We start from the raw sequence: 23971 nt of genomic DNA on the forward strand, positions 1-23971 counted from the left end.
TTGATGTTAACTTTGAAGGATGATCCTGTAGTTTGCACATTTGAATATGTTCTCCCAGGGTGGCCAGAGCTCTGAGGCTCTCAACTTGCTTGGGGAGGCATGTGCTAATCTCAGGAACACACAAATGCTGCACCTGCTGCACCAAATCCATTATTTCAAATGCATAGCCATGAACTAACTTTGGACTTATCGAAAGCTTCCAGAAAAGCGTACAGGGTACTATGAAACGTAACCAGTGGCCCGGTCATATTAGGGACACATGAAACTGTCTAATAACCAAATCAGACCATTGGTTCATCCTATGCAATGTAATTATGCAATATAATAAACCTTCACCGCCTCTATTGCAGCTGCAGAAAACAGCAGCAGGAGACTCTTTTAGGTGGTTCGTAATTTAACAGAACCACCTGCGCCATCAGGGCCTGATAAGGCCCTCCAGATCTCCTGCAATGGTTTTGCATAGTTTTTTTTGCATATAAAGTCCCTCAGATTTGGAAAGAGGTAGACTCCACCATGGGAGCAGGGCCAGGGAGGGAGAGTGCTAGAGTCCTGTCTAGTCAAGTTGTGTGGAATCAATTCCAATCTCTTACCTCTGAGGACGTGGACAGGCTGCTTGGATGAGTGAAACTAACCACCTGTCTCCTTAATTCTTGCCCATCCTGGCTAATAAAAGTGATCCGGGAAGGGCTGGGCAATAGGCTCTGCAGGGGGTGAATGCTTCCCTCTGTGAGAGAGCCTTCCCAGCCCCACTGAAAGGCGGTCATTAAACTGCTTCTTAAAAAAACAGATTTGGACCCGGCTGATATGGCCATCTCCCAGTCTCAAATCTTCCATTCTTGGGCAAGGTGACTGAGCAGGTGGTTGCTGAACAACTCCAGGCACTCCTGGAGGATGCAGACCATTTGGATCCCTTCCCATCGGGATTCAGGCCTCATCATGGGACTGAAACTGCCTTGGTCGCACTGGTAGATGATCTCCATTGGGCTAGGGACAAAGGTGAGAGCTGTTTCCTAGTTCTGCTGGATCTCTCAGCGGCCTTTGACACCATCAACCATAACATCCTTCTGGACCGTCTAGAGGGGCTGGGAGCTGGGGGCACTGTTATACAGTGGTTTCGCTCCTTCCTCCTGGATGTTGGGGGATGAGTGTTCAGACCCCTGGGCTCTCACTTGTGGGGTGCCTCAGGGTTCTGTTCTCTCCCCCATGCTTTTCAACAACTACATGCAGCCACTGGGAGAGATAATCAGAGGGTTTGGGCTGGGTGTTCATCAGTATGCGGATGATACCCAGCTCTACCTCTCTTTTAAATCAAAACCAATGAAGGCGGTGAAGGTCTTGTGCGAGTGCCTGGAGGCAGTTGGAGGATGGAGGCGGCTAACATTGAGGTTGAATCCTGACAAGACAGAAGTACTGTTTTGTGGGAACAGGGTGTGGGTGGGTGTGGGGGACACCCTGGTCCTGAATGGGGCAACTGTGCCCCTGAAGGACCAGGTGAATAGCCTGGGAGTCATTTTGGACTCACAGCTGTCCATGGAGATGCAGGCCAATTCTGTGTCCAGGGTAGCTGTCTACCAGCTCTATCTCTTCTTCTTCTTCTTCTTCACTCTTTGTTTGCAAATTTCCCCCCGAGGCTCCTCCCCAGCACCAGAAAGCTAAACTAGATGTAACTCTAGTCTGATCTAGCAAGGCTGTTCTCATATACATGGGACTGCAGTGGACTTCAGGGTTTCCCTTTATTTCAGAATCACGTACAAAACTGAGAACCATAAAACGAAGCAAGCCACATGCAGAATAAAAGGGCATCATTAAAAATGAATGTCAGACGAACACCAACATTCAGGAGAGGTCACGCACCAGGTTTGTCTTCTTTGCTATACAAAGAATAGTTGGAGAGATTCCCTTTTTCAAAAAAGAATAAAAATCACAGTGCAATCATATTGTAAATGTCGTACAAATCGCATCATCTTCCACTTACACATTTCTTCATTTCCCCCGTAAGGCACAGTAATTTAAAACACAAAATAAAATTACAGAGGTGAAAAAGTATTTCCGACAGAGGGCAAGTACAGAAAGATTGTCCAATTTAGAGGAGAAAATGATGGGAAATAATGTGTCAAACGTCTTCAGCTATTGCATATTGTACTTATTGGAGATTGTAAACCTCAGACTTGTTCTTCTTTGTATTCTATCTTTCCTCGATGGCAAGATACAGGGAATCATCCCATTTTACCCAAAACAACTCGGTTAAAGTAAGGCTAAAAGAGAGATGGGAATCTGTGGCCTTCCTGATGTTAAACTCCTATAATCTCTGACCATTGACAGTACTGGCTGGGGCTGATGAAAGTCTAACAATATCTGGAGGGCCACAGGTTGTCCCAGTCCCAGGGCTAAAAGTTAAACTCAGTTCAAACCATGGTTTAATCTTCCAAATGTACCACTAAGTCATCATTCTGCATGCCTGCTTTCCATTTCCCATGTGCTCAGCACTTCTTCTTCATGATATAGTGGCTTCCAAAGATGGAACACTTGTAATAGCAGTTCTCCCACATCCCCAGCGCCGACATCATGCCAAACCATGGGTTTGTAAGCCTGCTCCAAACCACGGCTCCCAATCCTTGCTATCTACCCGAGCACACAAAATGGCTGCTGAGTTTTAGTGATAAATGCAAAATTGAGTCAGTGGTTCACAAAGGCCACCAAGCAAACTTCGCGACTGATCAGCTACTTGATTCCCACCTGGTCTTGGGTCTAGTCTTGCCCAAGCTGGTTCCCTCCAGATATTTTGCACTACAACTCCCAGCCGGTATGGTCCATGACCAGGGATGATGGGAATTGTAGTCCAAAACATCTGTAAGGCACCAGCTTGCTCCATCCACGATGCCTCAGTGGCCCTCATTTAGCATCCTTTGAGGGATGCAAGCTCAATTTCAATTCCCCATGCCTGAATGTTTTTCATTAAAGCTCATTTTCTTAAGCTGCCAAAGCAAACTGCCGTGAAGCGCACCATGATTTGTTTTTTTTGTTTTTTTTAGGACGGACACCATTGCTTCCTGGGAAGGTATCGGCCGAAAAGTACCACGGCTACATTTTGGGGATAGGCGTGGCGGCCACGGCGATGCTCTCTATCGCACATTCATCAGTTCCTCTACGGATCCTGAAATAACCCCCCTCGCCCCAGCTGTCTCCCCAGCTGTTCTTCACTATCCAGAACTTCTCGCCGGTGGCTGGGTCGCTGCCGTAGCCGACGAGCAAGACCGCGTGGTTGGTCAGCTCGAAAGGGTTGAAAGGATCCATCAGGCCCGTGTGGTGGTAGATCCCCCCTTCGTAATGCAGGAAGTCACTATACACTTCAAAGGCAACAGCCATAGGCCCGTGTGCAAGAAGTTCAAGTTCCATCAGCGCTGCATTGCACCCTCCGTAAAAGCCGCCAACATAGTGGTAGTTGGTGGCATAGTAGTGGTAGCAATTGCTCTTAAAAGTGCAGGGCGAATCTCTGGCTGTGTAAGGGAAACAGTCCTCCTCAACCACACCAAAATCCTGAGCGTATTTGCCAGCAATGAGGTAAGGAAATCCTCCATCGCAGCCTGAAAGAAACAAGGAAATAACCCAGATGGTTAATCACACAATTTTAAGTCCAGGGGCGGGGGTTCTCCTTCACTGCCAACCAAGCTTTGAGAATATGTTTTCGCTAGGGTTGGGCGATCGCTGGTTTTCAACATATATCATGAGCTAAACACCATGATACAGTCTTACCTTGGAAGTCAAACAAAATCCGTTCCGGAAGTCCACTCGACTTCCAAAACCAAAGCATGGCTTCTGATTAGCTGCAGGAAGCTCCTGCAGCCAATCGGAAGCTGCGGAAGCTCTGATGGATGTTCAGCTTCCAAAAGAATGTTGGAAAACTGGAACACTCACTTCTGTTTTTCAATCGTTTGGGAGCCGGAACGTTGAACTCCCAAGGTGTTTGGGAGCCGAGGTACGACTATATGCCACAATGTCTGAAACAAGGATGGAACTAGGTAGAGACATTGGTTGGCTTCACAATTTCCCCCACATTGTGATTTCTGCATAGAACACACACACATATCACAATTTGCAGTATTTTGTCAGGTCAAAAATTATGAAACCAATATTATGTTACAGACTTCAAACCGGTTTTAGACGATATATCGTCCAGCCCTAGTGTTTGCCCCAATTTCTATGCTCTGTTCTCATGGCTCATTCTGCTGCCCCCCACCCCACTGCAAGCTCCTTGGAGCAGAGATCTTCCTGTCTTGCCCAAATACAGTGGTACCTCGGGTTAAGTACTTAATTCGTTCTGGAGGTCCATTCTTAACCTGAAACTGTTCTTAACCTGAAGCACCACTTTAGCTAATGGGGCCTCCTGCTGCTGCCGCGCCGCTGGAGCACAATTTCTGTTCTCATCCTGAGGCAAAGTTCTTAACCCGAGGTACTATTTCTGGGTTAGCAGAGTCCGTAACCTGAAGCGTATGTAACCTGAAGCCTGTGTAACCCGAGGTACCACTGTAACTCAAAGCTGCCATGCAATAGTTGGGCATATGCCCTTCATTTCTAGAAGCCAACAGTATGCAGATCTCTTATCCTGCAAATGCACACAAATGTCCTAAGGGATACAGGGAGACAGCGGTTTCCACCCCACTCTGGGGTCGTCACAATCAGTGATATCTCCATTCTGCTGCAGTTCAGCTTCTGCCAAAACCTCACTACCCCCTATGGCTGAAACGGATGAAATTCATTTCTATGCCTATGCTGGCTTTTGGCAGCAGCTCTCTTGGGTTTTAGGGCAGGCAACATTCCTAGTCCTATCTGGAGATGCCAGGGGTGAAACTTGGGACCTTCTGCATGCAAAAGAGTTGCTCTACCGCTGAGCTACAACCCTTGCCCTGAGCCACAGAGGGGAGAAGTCCCACAGAGCCTCTGTTGCTGGGTTAGCTGGTGAGGAATATGTTCTTCAGCACAAATGGGGAAAGCCAATATTGGTCGGCCCTTGGGTCCAGGTTACAGTGAATGAATACAGTGCTGCCATGTCGTTTACCTTGAGAGTACTGGCTGCAGGAAACAACCTGCTGGGGACTGAGCGTCGGAGTCTGCGAATTGTTGGTGAGGATACGAATCCTGGATTCAAGCATGCCCATAGAAGCGAAGGCGTAGCAACTGCCGCAGGATGCTGAGGAGAACAAGAGAGCCAGTTAGAGCCAGTCTTTCATCCTAATATTCCCAGGACTCCACAATTATATCACTCCGTTCAGCTGACAATGGATGGAACGCCATCATTTAATTTCTCACACATCTCAGAGGTGAAGGTGATTCCATCATCTCCATCCTAGCCTAAAAGGACCAATGGACCTCAGTCAGGGAGTGGGAAATTTCTGCAGCCAGAGGGCCTTGTTCCCTCCTGGGCAAGCCTCTGGGGGCCACATGCTGGTGGGGGCGGGGCCAGAGGCAAAAAGGGGGTGGAGCCAAAAAAGTCACATCTGTCACTGCTAAAATTGCCGCTGTTTCTTTGATGCGAATAAAGCTGGGTCAGCATGACTCAGTGGTCTGCAACAAGTTGTATATATAAGTGAGAAATATTAGTGTGCTGAGGCTGGTGTTTGGGTTGGGTGGTTGGTTAGTGCTGGTGTGTATAGTTATTCAGTCGTGTTTTGCACAAAGACTTTTAAGAATAAAACTCTGCAAGGATATTCTCGTGGACTCTTTTATGCAGACAAGGGTCCGAGGACCAGGCTGAAGAGACAAAGGGAGGTCAGAACCCTTTCCTTCCTTTTTTTGCTTTTTACAAACACTGACAACATCTGCACAGCAGGCCAGTTTCTACACAAAAACAAAACTATCCTCCATCCAGGGAAGCAAAAAGGCAGAGCAATGAATGTAAATGTTAGCTGTAATGGTTGTAAGGGGGTTACTTGTGCGTAAGTTGCCTTCAGTTTTAGTTATATTGCCTGGCCAACCATGCTTTGGCTGACAGCTCACACTCCGTGACCGGTCAGTCATTTGCAGAATCCGTCAGTGGGCGTTTCTTGAACCTCTTCCAGCATAAGAGCTGTTTGACGCCAAGTCTCCTCCTACTTTCCCTGCGCGGAACTCGTCTGCGCAAGTAAGGGGAAGGCAGAGGCGTGTCAGTGCTCTCTCCACTAGTCTCTGGTGAAGGGTCTTGGAGAGCTGTCTCCACTTCCTCCATCTCCCTCTCTTCTCTACTGGTGTTACGCTGAATTCCTTCCCCCCTGCTGGTCCCCTCTCCGGCATCGCTCTGGAGCCCTACCTCCGCCTCTCGCTCTGATGTCAGTTCCCTGACATTAGCTTTTGGGGGGCAGGATAGCTTCTGCTCACATGCACCTGCCAGAGAGGCAAAAGGCATTTACAGAGTTTGTGGACATGTCCCAGCCTGGGAAAAATACAGAAGGAGGGTGTGAAGAAGGACTAGCGAGCAGCGTGGGCCTGGGTTCTCCTTTGCAGGACCATTTCTGCAGGGGCGGGACAGCATCTGTCAGGGATGCTGTTGTGGCATTCTGCACTGCAGATCCTGCACTGAGCAAAGGGTTGGGTGGAACCGCCCAAATCAAAGACTGACAAACTTAAAAAGACTGATGCATCCTTGGGTGGCAGGGGAGAGGCTAAGTTGGGGTTTTGTTTTTGCATTTCCTCCCCTTTGGTATTTATTTATAAAAGGATCAGCTTTCTACACTTCTTAGTGAGTGCTCATCTTATGCTACTTGAGGTACCTGTTAGGACCACTCATATGCTGATGAAGAACTAGTATCGAAAGTTTGTCATCCGGAAAAACTGTACCACGTTTCTGGATCATCCATCATTGCATAGGTACAGGATTGTGACTGCTGAAAGACTTATTTGCCTCTTTCAATACTGATAGACTTTTATTTTCTGTGATTCCATTTCATATTCTTTGTTAAGAATTGCTGTGCTTGGAGCTTCTATTATCGCATGATTACAGGATTGGGACGATTGAAAGGCCTGTTTGGCCTCAGTGATATTGATTGACTACCTTCTTCAATTTTGTTCATACAATATTGATTTTGATTTTTTTTATTTGTATCTCCATCATATGTTCTCTGTTTAAGAACTGTGAAATAATACAGGTTACAGGGGTACCTCGCAAGACGAATGCCTCGAAAGACGAAAAACTCGCAAAACGAAAGAGTTTTTCGTTTTTTGAGTTGCTTCGCAAGACGGATTTCCCTATGGGCTTGCTTCGCAAGACGGAAACATCTTGCAAGTTTGTTTCCTTTGTCTTGCAAGTTTGTTTCCTTTTTCTTAAAACCGTGCATTCACTTCGAGGAGCAACTCACAGCACGCGGTGTGGTAGCCTTTTTTGAGGTTTTTGAAGACTTTGGTGATTTTTGAAGCTTTTCCAAAGTCCGTGCTTAGCAAGACGAAAAAATCGCAAGACGAAAAAACTCGCGGAACGAATTAATTTCGTCTTGCGAGGCACCACTGTATATATATTTTGTTAGAACATTATTATCCACATGTTGCCTGTTTTTGCTTAAAGTTTATCTGTTTTTGCAACACAAGGAATGCTGTTGTGTCATCCTATATTGCAGATCCTGCACTGAGCAAAGGGTTGGGTTGGAAGTTCTGATGATTCTACGCTTTATTTCCCTCCCATCCCATTTTGCTAGTTTTCCTGATCATAATTGCTAGTGGCTTTTGTTCCTTTTACACTTCAGTACCTGCTGCATTAGGGACACGGGTGACGCTGTGGGTTAAACCACAGAGCCTAGGGCTTGCCGATCAGAAGGTGGTGGTTCGAATCCCCGTGACGGGGTGAGCTCCTGTTGCTTGGTCCCTGCTCCTGCCAACCTAGCAGTTCGAAAGCACGTCAAAGTGCAAGTAGATAAATAGGTACCGCTCCAGTGGGAAGGTAAACGGCGTTTCCGTGTGCTGCTCTGGTTCGCCAGAAGCGGCTTAGTCATGCTGGCCACATGACCTGGAAGCTGTACGCCAGCTCCCTCGGCCAATAAAGCGAGATGAGCACCGCAACCCCAGAGTCGTCCGCGACTGGACCTAATGGTCAGGGGTCCCTTTAGCTTTACCTGCTACATTACAGAACTATGGCTTTCTGCCCAATATACAAGCATGTCACGCTAAATTTCATGCACACCAGTGGGTGTGGTGTGGCACAAAATTGAACACCACTGGATAACGTTGTTACTCCCTCATCCTTCCCACATACGTGCACTTGTGTTCCAGCCAAGATTCCTACATGAAAATAGCAGGAAAGAATTGTACGCTGTTATACCCTCAAATTTCCTGGGTTAAAAGGGCTGAAAAACAGATATATATATATATATATATATATATATATATATATATTAATCAAATAACATGGAAATGAGCGCTAAACACACACAATATTCCTTTAGTTTTAGAACGGCTTTTACACTGTAAAATATAATGCAGAAATTAGCCGAAAATGAACTGCTGTGTGAATGCAGGTCAAGTTGCAAGAGCCCATCTTGCAGAAATACACAAACCTTCAATGGTGTATTTTTCCTCATTAGCAGCAAGATAAATTAGTTATTCAGGATGGTGGTACATTCATTTACCAGCTGGGCAATATTGACAGTTAGGAGTATAAACAACAACAACAATGGCAAGAGTTAGCAGCGGCAACCTCAAGTTAATTTTCTAAAAGCACCGGTGTTCGCTGTTCCCCACAAATTAAATTGCAACCTGGTTTAAATTGCATTAGAGGCCACTCGCTCTGCAGCCAAATAAAAAATCACTAAAAGCCATTAAAGACTTGTTAAAAGGCGACTTCCGGGTTGGCGCCATCGCCGAATGGCGGACTCCCTCCGAGCTCCGGAGGGAGCCTGCTCGGCAGGGGCTGGGTCCTACCGCGTCGGCGACACGGGGACCCTCAAAAACCATGGGCGCTGAAACCCATGGACATGGTGACTCGGCTGGCACCTTTTGCGCCCCCCCGACCCGTGAAGGAGCCTTTTTAAAGGCTGCGGAGCGGGTGACGGGGGGGTGCTTTGAGTCCTTCGCTTCCCCTGCCGAGCGAAGCCGCATGCCATTCGACGGAGAGCGCTGACTTCTTCTATTGAAAATCTGAACTTAAAAGAACAACCTGTGAGTAATCGGAACCTGGACTAAAAAGGGGGATAATTTTTTAAAAAAAATTCGGAGCGAGCGGGGGAGGCGCAAAAAGGAAGTCAGCCCCCCCCTGTTGTAGAAAAGTTAAAGCAAAGGATTTGACAACTAAGATCGAGAGCAACCCTACTTTGACAAAGTTATTAACTTCGCGAGGGAAAATCATAAGACTGAGCTGGAGGAGAAAAGTGGAATCGAATTGAATTAAAAAGCAACCCCCCCCCCCGGAACCCTGGGAGCGATTTGTGAGAGCGCCGGGAGAAGAGAAATAGAGGTTTTGACAGCTGTCAAAGAGCTGTCAAAGCGGAAGAATAAAATAGAGAACTTTGTTACGAGGACTTTGCCGGTTACATTTGTTACAAATTGGATACAAATTGTTTTAAACAAGGAATAACAAGTTATTTTGACTGGTGGACGTGATCTGGAAGGGAATTCAGTTATTGCAAACCACCTAGAGGAGCCGAGGGATATTACAAGTATTGTTGGCGTGGAATTTGACCAGAACTTTCTATCTCCTGGGAAACTGCAGAAATGGAACACTATTTTGTCTACAGAGGTCTACACACTAAAGGAGACAATAGATTTATCTATTGAAGAATGAAAGGGACTTGACGTAATGTTTTGTTCCTGAATAACAAGCCTCTGCAGAGGAATTAGAAGCTTTTGGAATTACAACATTTGTGCAGGAGAGCAGGGGAAAAAAAAGGAGGAGTGAGATCAACAAGAACAATAAAAATAATAAGAACTGGACAAAGCTGGAAATGGGAACATTTGGGACATCCAGATTTGACAGGCTTAAAGAAATAAAATTGGAGTTTTTACTCCTAGATATAAAAATCTGGATGGAAGAAATGGGCCTTTTTTGAGATAGACTCCTTCCAAGATTGGACATTCGAAATTAAAGATGACTGGGAAAGGACTATGGCTTAGAGAGATGTGGGAACTCCAGGAAGACATCAGACGTTGAGGAACATTGGGAACGCAACCGGGAAAGGGGGGAGGGAAATTTGGAATCCAAAGGGTGTAAAATTATTTTTTTTATTTTTCTTCTATTTTAATCTGTATTGCATATTAAAGGGGGGAACTCGCGGAAGGGAACAGGTCGATTTTAGGGGATGGGAAAATATTTTTTAAATTGTGTCAATGATAATAAGTTTAAATTTGGGATAAGAACTTGTTGAATTTTCTTGTTTATTTGTAAGAATTGGAATACAGGAGGGGGAGGGGTGGGGAAGACCCGAAAAGATGTTACTGGGAAAAAGATTTTAAAATTGGATGTTTTGTTTTTTTTATTTTGTTGTAATTGGAAAATCTTAATAAATATCATTTAAAAAAAAAAAAAGACTTGTTAAAAGGCAGAAAGGACTCTTTTCGAAACTGATGGTTCAGGAAGTCTATTCTCACCGTCAGCAGATCCTCCAGGCCTGAATATCCATTTAGGGGAAGCAGTTTCCAAAAGCAAGGTCTCTGTTGCAACACAGCAAACTGGTCCCAGGCATTGCCTGGCTCTGGCTGCAAGTTCTGCTCATAGAAGGGATTGCAAAAGAAGCATGCTCTGGCCTCTGTGAGGGGACCTTGTGGCCACTGAGGGGCTGCAACCCTCTGACTCCCAGGAAGAACTTTGAAGCAATGAGGGAAGACCACACAGGCCCCATCCATTGACCAGTGGAGCTGCAGAGACACTGCTTCCCCCTCCTGGCTTGGAAAAAGGCTGAGCCATGACTACCTGTTGCCCTGGGTGTCCAGAAGAATGCACCATCTTTCTCTCTCGATTTTGCCTCTACTCCCTTGAAGGTCTTGTCCTTTTAGTTTGTACGCCCGAGAGCAGGGCCTCTCTTTCTCTTTCCAAAATGAAGGGCCCTCGTATTTACGGGACCGCCTCTCCTGGTATGCCCCGCAGAGGACCTTAAGGTCCATGAATAATCATAGTTTAGAGGTCCCGGTCCCTAAGGAAGTCAGATTATCCTCCACCAGGGCCAGGGCCTTCTCAGTGATGGCTCCGACCTGGTGGAATGCTCTGTCCCATGAGACCAGGGTCCTGCAGGATTTAACTTTCTTCCGCAGGGCCTGTAAGACAGAGCTATTCTGCCTGGCTTTCAATTTGAACTTAGCCTGATCTTTTATTCCCCTTCCTTCCCTCTTCCGCTCCTTTTTCTGAAGATTACCCGCTCTGGGATCCCACAGCTAATTCTCCCCTGGTCTCCTCGCTGGCCCAAATAGGACTAATTTAGTCAGCTATCCCTGGTGATCATCTAACATTTATTGGATGGATTTCCCCCCTAAATTGATTTTTGATTTTATTGTTATTCAAGTTTTATACCGTATTTTATGCTGTTTTTTGTAGCATCAATTAAGTGTTTTAAATTTGTTGTTAGCCGCCCTGAGCCCAGTTTTCTAAATAAAAATTTATTATTATATTATTATTATTATTATAATTGCCTGAGAAGCAGAATACTGAAAATCACAGGGAGAGGATGGAAAGTAGATCTGGCCAGATCCTTATCTCCCCTATTGCCTCACAGGTCAAATATGACAGGTGGGCAAGAAATTCCGACAGTAGCAAAGAATGGCAAAATAAGATGATTGAATACGTAGACCTGGCAAAACTGTCAGGGAAAATCCAAGACCAGCGAGACCAACAGTTTGAAAAAAGACTGGAGTAAATTTATTACGTATTTGAAAGGACATTGTAAACATTTAACAACACTAACAGGACTGACAAAGGTTTGCTGGTTAAAAGTAAAAGCTTATTTACAATTATAAGGAATATGAAAGTAAAAAGAAAGGTAGAAAGGGGGAATGAGAAATGCAGATGAAGTTATGACTGGAAGTTAGAAAGCCAGTTTGGAGGGATGGAGGGAACTCGACGACTCGAGAGAGTCAAAATACAGGTGATGATAAATGTAGAAACTGTATGGTGTTTTTTTGAAAATGAAAATGCTAATAAATATTACTATAAAAAACAACAACAAATTTGACAGGTGGGATTGCCGTTCTGTCAATCACCTGACATCACAAAGATGACAAGCGATGCAACCCCAAGACCCATCTTCTGATGCACCGACAGCCAGCTGATCACTGGGACACCAATGCGCTTCCACGTCTCACTGATCGGCAGGTATTCGGTGCTCCAGAAAGTCCTCTTGACCCAGCCAACCCCCTGAACTCTGCCCACAGCCTTCCCTGGGTAGACTCGAACCGCCAACCTACTGGTTGACAGCCAGGCACACTGACCCACTGCACATGGTTTGGCCAAAATGCACTGGGAGGGACAAGCAGGGAGGCCTGGACCAGAGTTGCCACACCCCTGCTGTAAATACGTGAGAAAGAAAGCAAAAAGGAGCCAGTGGGAATTCAGAGCTCAAGGTTCCCAGAAAGAAACTGAAAGCTAATTCTCCCAACACATAGTCTTGGGTTTCTTGTAGCAAAGAGGCACGTAACACCACTTCTCACTGCCCAGGAAAGTGATGTAATTCCCATCCACACCCAGAAACCACAGAATGATTTTCCTCATCATTTTCATTTCTGTCACATTCTTGGGCCTGCTTCGAGCACATCAGCTGAAGCGGTTAGGCCCAAGCCAGCCGCATTTAGCCACTTTCAAGACTGACACTGATGGAAGAAGGGAGGGATTTATGACGTACCTACCCGGTGGTGTAATTATCACCACTAAAAAAAACCCCTCCACACACCTAGAACTATGACTTTGATCAACAATAAGACCTGAAAGTGGCGTAAGACAATTCAAGGGATCACTGGCTAAAAGCGGAATGATAATTTGCTGTCAGAAACAATTAGGAAAGTAATCTGTTAATGAGGTTCAGTTCCACTGTTAACAAGCATCCAATATTAAGTTGAGTGAAACTTAGAAGCAGGCAGCGTATCAGACTGGGCCAATTCATAACCCAAGACTGAAACCGGGGTGGGACCCACAAGAGCAAACTCCAGGCTTCCAGCCTCAACCAGGAGGCTGCTGAAAACAGAAATGGGAGCAGAAAATGCTTATGTTCCCCACATCTGATTTATGGTCATGGCAAAGAGTGAGGCAAGGTTTCTGGTCGATGCAGCAGTCAAGTGGCTGATACACTTTATGATGTGAATGAGTTCAACTCTTTAGTTGTTTTCACGATGGATGATGGCATCCCACTTTGCAATGACCCTGATTTGCACCTATCTCTCTCAAAAGAACCGGCTGTAGGGTGTGTACACCCAAGTTGTGTATTTGACTTTTCTAGAACGCCTTGTTGATTATTTCAGTAACAAAAGGTATGAAAGGAACATATCCTACCCTGGTTTCGCACTGGGCTGACGTAGTTAACACCATTCACGTTCCTCCAGTCCCAAGATTCAGGCAGGTTGGAAACTTGTTTCATTAGTTCAGCAGTCAGAGGGGCAGGTTTTGGCCTATAAAGAAATAAAACCCAAATATTTCAAATTGGAATCCCTATTATTTGACAAGAGGAAGAATTGGAACACCATCCAAGAGCTGCAGTGTCCACACAGGGACATTGCCCAGTTACAGGGAACCAGGCAGAGGGCCTTCTTGGTAGTGGCACCCACCCTGTGGAACGCCCTCCCATCAGATGTCAAAGAGAACAACAACTACCGGACTTTTAGAAGACATCTGAAGGCAGCCCTGTTTAGGGAAGCTTTAAATGTTTGATGTATTATGGTATTTTGATACTTTGTTGGAAGCTGCCCAGAGTGGCTGGGGAAGCCCAGCCAGATGGGCGGGGTATAAATAATAAATTATTATTATTAAATTGTTATACAGTCTTCCAACAAGCAGCAGAGTGTTCATCTATGGAAAAGGTACAACACTTCACATGTGGCGGAAGTGTGAGCATGTAAAGCCTTTCTGGCAGTGGGTATTTACAGAAATAAGCTATACTATGGGTTAACACGTAGAATATACCCCAAGTTTGGGATTGTTAACCATTTTAAAAGAAGGGCAACCTGAATAACTAATTACTTTCCTTTTAGTAGCAGTGCTCCTATGAGCGGCACAGAATTGGAAACGATGTGTGCATTTCTTGTTGGAAACGGAATGTATGTCCGATTGATGCATCAGAAAGATTAACAAAAGAGATCACATGCACTGAATACTACAAATAACGAAGATGATTTTGTTTAAATATGCATCGTTCTGTAAAATACTTTACTGATAACTCTGAAGAATGGCAAGAGCCAAAATCAAAGACTGGACTTTGCCAAACTTAAAAAGACTGCTCCGTCCTTGGGTGGCAGTGGGGAGGCTAAGCTGGGATTCTGTTCTTTGTATTTACCCCTTTTGAATTTATACGTAAAAGGAAAAAGCAGGGAATTGAATTGCTGAAACAGTTAATTGAAGTGGAATACAAAAAGGGAGGCGTGAGAAAGTCAATGAAACAAGTGAATGAAAGCTAAGATTGAAAATATTGGAAGTGTTTTTAATTGTTTTTGTTTTGTTTTGCTAATTCAATGTTTTACGTAGTGTTTTTGTTTTTGTCTTTGTATAATAATAATAATAATAATAATAATAATAATAATTTATTATTTATACCCCGCCCATCTGGCTGGGTTTCCCCAGCCACTCTGGGCGGCTTCCATAAAAACCAAAAATACACTAAAATATCACAGATTAAAAACTTCCCTGATTTGTTTTAATTTTCTCTCTTTCTTTTTGTAATCTTTAAATTCTTAATAAATATTATTTTAAAAGAAAAAAGGAAAAAAAAAAAAAAAGGAAAAGGCAGGGAATCTCAGGTCCAGGAATGAGGCCCTCCAGACCTTTTTGAAAGCCACCCATGCTAGCAGCCATCCCTGCCCCTTGTTGGGAGAGAATCCCATAGTTTAAACTATGTGCTATGTGAAGAACTATTCTCATTCAAAGGTAACACAGCTTTCCCATGTAAGGACTACTGCCTTTACACCCTGCTTGTGAAAGCAGTAGGAGGTGGAGACACAAGCTGTAAAACTCTCTCCTTCTAGCTCTCCATACATGCGCGCACACAGACATGCACACCCTTTTAAGCAACACAAGCCAGCCACAGGTTTATGGTCCTTTGGTGACAACCAGGCCAGAATGTCACGATCCCTTTACCTTGGAATTCTGGGATTTAACCCGCCCGCTCTCTGAGCCAAATCTTCTAGGGTGAGGCCTTCATATTCCTTGTAGGCTACTGCTTTCCACGATTTCTGAATGGCATTGATTGCTCCTACGAAGTCGTAGTTGTTCACGTAGAACTTCTGCAGAGATCTGCAGTTGAGACACAAACGATGCGTTAGGCGAGGGAGCCTTGCGAAGGCTAGAATCTCCTTAAGTCCCAGAGGTTTATTAAGAAAACAGTCCAACGCAACCCCTCATGAAACTCTTCCACAAGACAAGAGACCCTTTGTTATTAAGACAATGCCATCAACAAACATAGTACTTCACAGACGGGCATTTAAAGTTGAAATCTCTGCCTCACAGTCAGCGCTGGATTTAGGTTTGATGAGGCCCTAAGCTACTGAAGCTAATGGGGCCCTTTATATGTCCAGGCGTCCTTTGTCAACAACAAATTGTTGCCTTTTTTGTGTTGAATATATGCTATATGGTAATTTATGGACCTGAAGCCATTTGCACATGTTGTCATGCACCAGTCCATGCAGAATGTAGGCACCCTATATATAGAAATGAGCAAACCAGTGATATTTTAGGGAGCAGGCTAGCAGGCGGGGCCCATTACTTACATCACAGGAGCCTACACAACACAAAACACTGTTGCTGTATGTAGGTTTTATTTTATTTGTTTTTTATCTTATATTTTGGAAATCCAGGTTTTTCCCCCTGGGGGGGGGGCAAGAGAGTGGGCCCTAAGCTATAGCTTTCTTAAAGGTAAAGGGACCCCTGACCATTAGGTCCAGTTGCGGACGACTCTGGGGTTGCAGCGCTCATCTTGTTTTATTGGCTGAGGGAGCTGGCGTATAGCTTCTGGGTCATGTGGCCAGCATGACTAAGCGGCTCCTGGCAAACGAGAGCAGCACACGGAAACGCCGTTTACCTTTCCACTGGTGCACTTTTTGCACTTTGATGTGCTTTTGAACTGCTAGGTTGGCAGGAGCTGGGACCAAGCAACGGGAGCTCACCCCGTCGCAGGGATTCAAACCGCTGACCTTCTGATCAGCAAGCCCTAGGCTCTGTGTTTTAGACCACAGCACCACCCGTGTCCCTTGTTTAGCTTATATATAAATCCGGCACTGCTCACAGTCTATGTTTTAATAGCAACAAGGAACAAGAATTAACTGGTTTACACTCATTTTATTTAAAGACTTATAAAAAAAAACTTAATCGAACAACTCTCAAAGCCAAGTGTTTCCAAACAGTGCTCAATCAGCATCATTCAGGTGATCCCTGATGGGTCCGTGGCTTCATGGTTGAAGATGGAGGACGGCACAGCTATTACATGAACAATTCATATTGATTTTTAATTGTACTTTTATTTGTTATGTTGCATTTTATTTTATTGCAATGCAATAAAATGCAACATATAGGAAGTAAACAGAGCAGTCAAGGTATAATTAAAAAGCATCCAACATCCAACAGAGTACATTAAAATGGGCAGAAAAATCATTAAGTGGTGCTACAAGAACTCCAGCAATTTCTAAGAGGTCTCTGGAAGAAAAGGTTTGGGAACTGCTGTTCTAAGTGGCAGAAAAATAAAATGTACAAATGCAGGAACACCTTAACTGGACTTTGCAGTAACATTCTGTACCTAGGAGAGCCACAATGTTTCAGATACGAAGTATGAATGTTGTTGTTGTTCTGACATCTGTCAGACAATGGAGTGCACCTCGTGGGGTGAAGCCAAACTGCTGTGCTGGCAGCACTGAAACGATCTCTCTGAAACACAAACCTGGGCAGTGTGGATGGAGGTCTTGGGCTGCCCAGATGACAAGACCCTGCCCTCTCAGCCTCCAAAGGAAAGCAGAGCAAGACATTTGGCACCAGCTTGGCTGCAGAAGTTGCCAGAAGGAGGCATACATGGCGCCATCCAGCTGTCTTAGGGACTCCACTCTGGATTTCTGTAGGGTTTATACTCTAGGCTTTCTCAACCTCGGCCCTCCAGATGTTTTTGGCCTACAAGTCCCATGATCCCTAGCTAGCAGGACCAGCGGTCAGGGATGATGGGAATTGTAGTCTCAAAACATCTGGAGGGCCGAGGTTGAGCAAGCCTGGCCGTAGCCTTTTCTTCTCCCGAAGATGTCCCTGCAAGGCTACCTTCCCAAGCCGATGAGCCCCACCTGCCCCTTTAAGTCTGAATACTGACTGGGTTTTAAGCATGAATACCAGAATTCTAGCTCCCTATTATCAGAGGGTCAAAACAGGCACCACACATGAACCAGAGGATGCCTCAAAAGATCTATGGATTCTGATGACTATAGTTGCACTGACTATAGTTGCCTAAGCCATTGTTCACAGGCTGATTTGTACAGCTTAAGTGTTGTGTACACTGACTGTACACTCACAGAACATATCACATGTACAGCTCAGTTACTTGCATACACAGATTCTACGGTTGTTGGATGTAACATACCATCTCTCTCATTATGGACCTATGAAGCTGCATCACACTGAGCCAAAACATTGGTCCTATCTCTCCCATGTCAGTGCAAAAAGAAACACTACCAGTCTCTGAAATGGGACGCGGGTGGCGCTGTGGGTAAAATCTCAGTGCCTAGGACTTGCCAATCGTATGGTCGGTGGTTCGAATCCCCGCGGCGGGGTGAGCTCCCATCCTTCGGTCCCAGCTCCTGCCCACCTAGCAGTTCAAAAGCACCCCTAAGTGCAAGTAGATAAATAGGTACCGCTTTATAGCGGGAAGGTAAACGGCGTTTCCGTGTGCTGCACTGGTGCTGGCTCGCCAGAGCAGCTTCGTCACACTGGTCACGTGACCCGGAAGTGTCTCCGGACAGCGCTGGCCCCCAGCCTCTTAAGTGAGATGGGCGCACAACCCCAGAGTCTGTCAAGACTGGCCCGTACGGGCAGGGGTACCTTTACCTTTACCTTTACCAGTCTCTGAAGGAGAGCCAGCAGGATGAGCCTGCAGTCTTCTGAATCAACTGGCCTTCAGTACTTATTTGTTTTCAAGACCAGTAGAAAGACAGTCCTTGTCTTGACATAACACAAAAGGAAAATGTATGGGGAGGGAGGAGGTAACCACCAAAAGGCTCAGGCACCATTTTGCAAAGTCAATAGTTGTTAGAATGATCAGCTGGGATAGAAACAGTTCGGGGGCCTTGCTTCACTTCTCTCTGTCTGGCTTTATGATGGAGCCTGTATCAGAGCATGTTGTTGTTGTTATTGTTTAGTCGTGTCTGACTCTTCGTGACCTCATGGACCAGAGCACGCCAGGCACTCCTGTCTTTGTATCAGAGCATACGATTAACCAAACAAAATGGTATTTGTTTCCACTCACCTTCCAGCGGATTTCAAAGGCAGCTGATTTACACGAACACCGGAGGCTGAAGGGGAGATCTTTTGTGCGGTGAAGCATGCCCAGTTCCGGCCCAACACATCATGGACCCACCCAGGTAAGGTCTCGTGGCAGTAACTGGTTACGTTTAAGCCGTCCTTTTTATACTGGGAAGGGAAGTGAAAGGGATGCTGGTCAGATTCTGCACAGAACACATGTAGCTGACAACAGGCAAAAGATCCTAGGTTCGATTTCCAGGCATGGCTGGCAAAGATCCCCATCTGAGACCCTGGAGAGATGTGTTGACCAGGAATAGCTAACATGGTGCTGTTCAGATGTTGATGAACTACAACTCCCATGGGATACGCTGACTTGCGTCGGTGGGATTTACAGCCCAGCAACATCCTCCAGAAGGCCTCATATTGGCTGTCTCTGGCATAAACAGTAAAAGGTAAAGGGACCCCTGACCATTAGATCCCGTCGCGGACGACTCTGGGTTTGCGGCGCTCATCTCGCTTTATTGGCCGAGGGAGCCGGCCTACAGCTTCCGGGTCATGTGGCCAGCATGACTAAGCTGCTTCTGGCGAACCAGAGCAGCACACGGAAACACCGTTTACCTTCCCGCCAGAGTGGTACCCATTTATCTACTTGCACTTTGACGTGCTTCTGAACTGCTAGGTTGGCAGGAGCAGGGACTGAGCAACGGGAGCTCACCCCATCATGGGGATTTGAACCGCCGACCTTCTGATCGGCAAGCCCTAGGCTCTATGGCTTAACCCACAGCACCACCCGCGTCCCTATGAGCCAAATGGGGCAACGGTGTGACTCTGGATTAAGACACACCCATTTATCCCGTGCTACAAAAGTTAAGCAGTAGAATACATTATTGGCTGAATTTATCTCAGGCCCCGTTCTTATGACCGGAGAACCTTTGGCCAGTGTTCGAAACACAGATATATAGGCTCCTCGCCAAATGGCACCATAAACCTAGATTGCGGTTGCCGCAATGTAATGGCCAGGGACCTCATTTTTCTTTCCTGCAATGGGGATGATGATGGCAATTCCCGTAATTCCATTTCTACACCACTTTATACTTTAAAGAAAAACTCTCGAAGTGGTATACAACAAATAAAACATTGAGTAAAACAAATTCAAACTTCAAGGAAAATATTTCAGATCCTTTAAGTGGCATTTTGCTTTCCCCGGTCACCAACCGGGCATCCATATGGTCACAATTTGATCTGGGCCAATTACAAGACACACCTGACTAATTTCTAACACTGCCTTTGGCCTTTTGATGAGCTACCGAACCGTGGAAAAGCACCCACGCAGCCTGGAAATGCCTTGCCTTCTGCGGAGCTCCTTTGGCCAGTCACTGCCTCTCAGGCTAACCGACCGCACAGGGTTGTTCTGAGGATAATAATAATAATAATAATAATAATAATATTTTTTTATTTATACCCCGCCCTTCCCGGTTCAGAAAACTGGGCTCAGGGCGGCTAACAACAAATTTGAAACACTTAATTGATGCAACAAAAAAACAGCATGAAATACAGTATAAAATGTGAATAACAATAAATTCAGAATTCAAAAATCAAGTTAGGGGGGAAATCCATTCAATAAACATTAGATGATCACCAGGGCTAGCTGGCTAAATTAGTCCTATTTGGGCCAGCGAGGAGACCAGGGGAGAATTAGCTGTGGGATCCCAGAGCGGGTAATCTTCATAAAAAGGGGAGAGGGAGGGAAGGAAGGGGAATAACAGATCAGGCTATGTTCAAATTGAAGGCCAGGCGGAATAGCTCTGTCTTACAGGCCCTGCAGAAGGAAGTTAAATCCTGCAGGGCCCTGGTCTCATGGGACAGAGCATTCCATCAGGTCGGAGCCATCACTGAGAAGGCCCTGGCCCTGGAGGAGGATAATCTGACTTCCTTAGGGCCCGGGGCCTCTAAACTATGATTATTCATGGACCTTAAGGTCCTCTGCAGGGCATACCAGGAGAGGCGGTCCCATAAATACGAGGGCCCTAAGCCACATAAAATGGAGAGGTTGGATAATCATGTACCCTTGCATTGAAGCTCCTTGGAGGAAAGGTGGGGTGAAAAGTCTTTAAAGAAACATCTCCTCCCTGTAGTCCAACTTCCTATGGAAATTAAGTTTGAAAGAAGTAGTACATGCGAAAAATATCTAGGGACCACAAGCTGAACATGAGTCAACAATGGGATACAGCAGCAAAAAACAAAAGCTAAGGCTATTCTAGGGTGCATCAACAGAGGTCTTGTGTCCAGATTAGGAGAAGCAACAGTATTGATTCTATTCTGTTCTAAGAAATAAAATAGAGGGGTGTTGCCCATAACAGTTTCTGGCTTACGAATGTGTCCACTGGCCCCAAAAGGCCAGTGACCCTCTGGACTAGGTGATTATAGAGCTGTGATGCCTACATTTCAGGGTGCCTCTGGGTCCCTCCCAACCCTACAATTTTGTGATAAGGGCTGGATCAACCTGGCTGAGAAGCAAGCCAAGCTTTTCTGCTCAGGGAAGATGCATTTGACCAGATTTAGATAGCCCTCCCCCCCCCCCCCCGCCACCAAATGCTTCCTACATTTTTAGTTTTGCTCGCAGCTTTGTTTCCTCGACACGAGGGACGCGCTTTAGACCTCTGTTGCTTTTATGCTTTGCAGAAAGGGTGAAATTTGCCTCCTTGGCAAGATGCTGGCAGGGACTGTAGGCTCTGCGGTGCAAAAACGTTCCAAGTTCCTTTGCCCCGAAGCTCCGCTGAGCTGCCTGCCGTCGATCTTGATGAATTTGGAACGGCATCCCGGAAACTTCGTGTACCTCCAAAGCAATAACACAAAACACAACAGCTTCTTTCTTCTTTTGCCGCCGGCTCTTTTCCTTGCCTGCTGGTCCCAGGCGTTGTGAAACGATGAGCCTTGGCGGTTTTAAGCGGCCTTTTCCCCCCTGATAACCTGAAGCGTGAAAACTTCATGCAGTGGCTGCTTCTTAAAAAAGAAAAAGCCAGGAAGGGCACCTGGTGTTTTGTGTGTGTTTAGAAGGGGTGTAGGAGAATTTGTGCTCCCCAGCCACGTTGATCTGGCCCTTAGCACAGAATGGCAGAGTTGGAAGGGACCTCAAGGGTCATCTAGTCCAACCCCCTACAATGCAGGAATCTCAGCCAAAGTATCCAGGACAGGTGGCCATCCAAACCTCATGGCCTAGGACCCTCGTACCTATGGGACCGCCTCTCCCAGTATGCCCTGTGGAGGACCTTAAGGTCCATAAATAGCTATACCCTAGAGGTCCCGGGCCCTAAGGAAGTCAGATTAGCCTCAACCAGAGCAGGGCCTTTTCAACACTGGCTCCGGCCTGGTGGAACGCTCCGTCTCATGAAACCAGGGCCCTGCGGGATCTGATTTCTTTCCGCAGGGCCTGTAAGAGAGAGTTGTTCCGCCTGGCCTTTGGCTTGGAATCGCCTTGTTCCCCTCCCCCTCTTTCCTTTTTCCTTTCTCCTTCTGTGATGGAACTCCTATTTGGGGACTTCCCTGGCTTTTTTCTGGCCCACATAGGACCAGTCTGGAGAGTTGGCCTTGGTGAAGATTTGACGTTTTCATCCCCAAAAAGTTTTTGATTTGGGTTTCTTCTGAAATGAGGCTGCATCTTAATGTTGTATTTTAATCTTGTTTTAAAGTTGTATTTTAATCAATTGTTTTTATACCTGGTGTTAGCCTCCCTGAGCCCAGTCCTGGCTGGGGAGGGTGGTGTATAAATAAATAAATTATTATTATTATTATTATTATTATTATTATTATATTATTATTATTATTATTATTATTATTATTATTATTATTTAAAACCTCTGAGGCATCTAATCATAAGCCTGAATTTTTATTAAAGCTTATATGTTTAATCAGGGCTTGTATTTTAAAAATGAGCTTAAAGATCTTCAAATGTTTCATGCCAGGCAGAAGACCAGCTGCCTAAGAACCTTGGCAATGTTTTTCTCCTAGACAAGGGGGCCCCCTGATTTATAGCAGAAAACAATTCTCAAAGTCGTAAAAAGGGAATTACAGGCTGAGAGCCAAGGTTACACTGACCCTACAAATTAAGGGTGGATAAATAGTAAAATGAGCCATATCTTCTTCCTAAGGTTAAAAAGGTCAAGAGCAGTGAAAAAGCAACTGGTCTGGCTGGCAGAAACAGAACATTTTTGGGAAGTCTTTTCTAAAGCTGTTTCTTTCTTAAACTAAGATCCTTTTAAGATTTCTTTTCCTTTTAAAAGGTTATTTATGTATTAAATATATTAGCTTAAATATAATTATGCAAAGGATTTAAGAAATGCTAGATTCTTATTTCATATAGTTGGAAGAGATCACAGGGGCCATCAGCCACCAGCCCCCCTTGCCAGACAGGAGACGCCATCGAGCACTCCTGATATATGGTTGTCAGGTCTTTTGTTTAGAAACCTTCAAATGAAGGAGATCTCTCAATGTTGATGTGAACTCAAAATCCTTGACATATGCTTAAGATAAAAATTCAAGATTAACCATCTGTTTTGGAAGGCAATAGGGCAAGGAGGGCAAGAGGTGAGCTGGTAATTAAGATTCCTTGTTGAGACACATGTAAGATATATTACTACTTATTTGTCATTTATAGATAGAAGAATATATAGCTTTTTGATTCCCATAATAGGGCAAAAGGAAATGGGTGTATCTTTTGTGATTGGTTCTAGCAAATAGCCAATAGGAATTTCAACCAGGCTGATTGGACAGAGGCAGCCACAGGAGGAGCAAGGGGGCTGGATTAAGGAAATATAAGTGTTGGCCAGAATGGCAAGAGGCCAGGCCAGAGCTTGGTAACCATATACCACTGTGCCTCATATTTATTTGTCTGACAAATAAATTACTATTTTAATTTCTCTATTGCTGCGTTGAATATTTCATTCCAGCTAAGCGTTAACCACAAGCAGGGTGCTACACCTCCAAGGAAGGAGAGCCCACCACCTTTCAAGGGAATTCAACAGCTCTTACTGTCAGAAAGTCCTTCCTGATATTTATTCGGAATCTCATCTCCTTTCTGGTAACTTGAAGGTTTGGGTCCTACCATCTGAAGTAAGAGGAAACAAGCTTGTTCCCTCTTCCATGTGACAGCCCTTGAGAGATTTGAAGATGGCTATTGTATCTCCTCTCAGTCTCCTCTTTTCCATGTTAAACATACCCAGCTCCTTCAACCACTCCTCACAAGGCTTGGTTTCCAGACCCTTGATATGCCTTATAGAGTGAGACCTTTGAACCACGTAGTTCACAATGACTTGCAGAGGTTCTCCATGGTTTCAGACAAATCTTCCCCGGAGATGCTTGCGATCAAAACTGAGATCTTCTGCATAAATAGATGCTCTACAA

At 45.3% G+C, this 23971-nt stretch overlaps 1 protein-coding gene across 1 annotated transcript in view; it reads right to left on the reverse strand.

Moving 5' to 3' along the window:
- Window positions 1-1722: 1722 nt before the first annotated feature.
- The window catches only part of CTSC (cathepsin C), a 34851-nt gene continuing 12602 nt past the window's right edge, over window positions 1723-23971 (reverse strand). Inside the window, exons 3-7 of the mRNA XM_079973915.1 lie at window positions 18576-18739; window positions 15221-15376; window positions 13427-13542; window positions 5057-5188; window positions 1723-3584 (exon numbers count right to left, since the gene is read on the reverse strand). Coding sequence (XP_079830041.1) covers window positions 3082-3584; window positions 5057-5188; window positions 13427-13542; window positions 15221-15376; window positions 18576-18739 — 1071 coding nt within the window. The 3' untranslated portion in view covers window positions 1723-3081. The remainder of the gene's footprint in view (window positions 3585-5056; window positions 5189-13426; window positions 13543-15220; window positions 15377-18575; window positions 18740-23971) is intronic.

Source organism: Podarcis cretensis (genome assembly GCF_951804945.1).
Source record: "Podarcis cretensis genome assembly, chromosome: 4".
Lineage (NCBI taxonomy): Eukaryota > Metazoa > Chordata > Lepidosauria > Squamata > Lacertidae > Podarcis > Podarcis cretensis.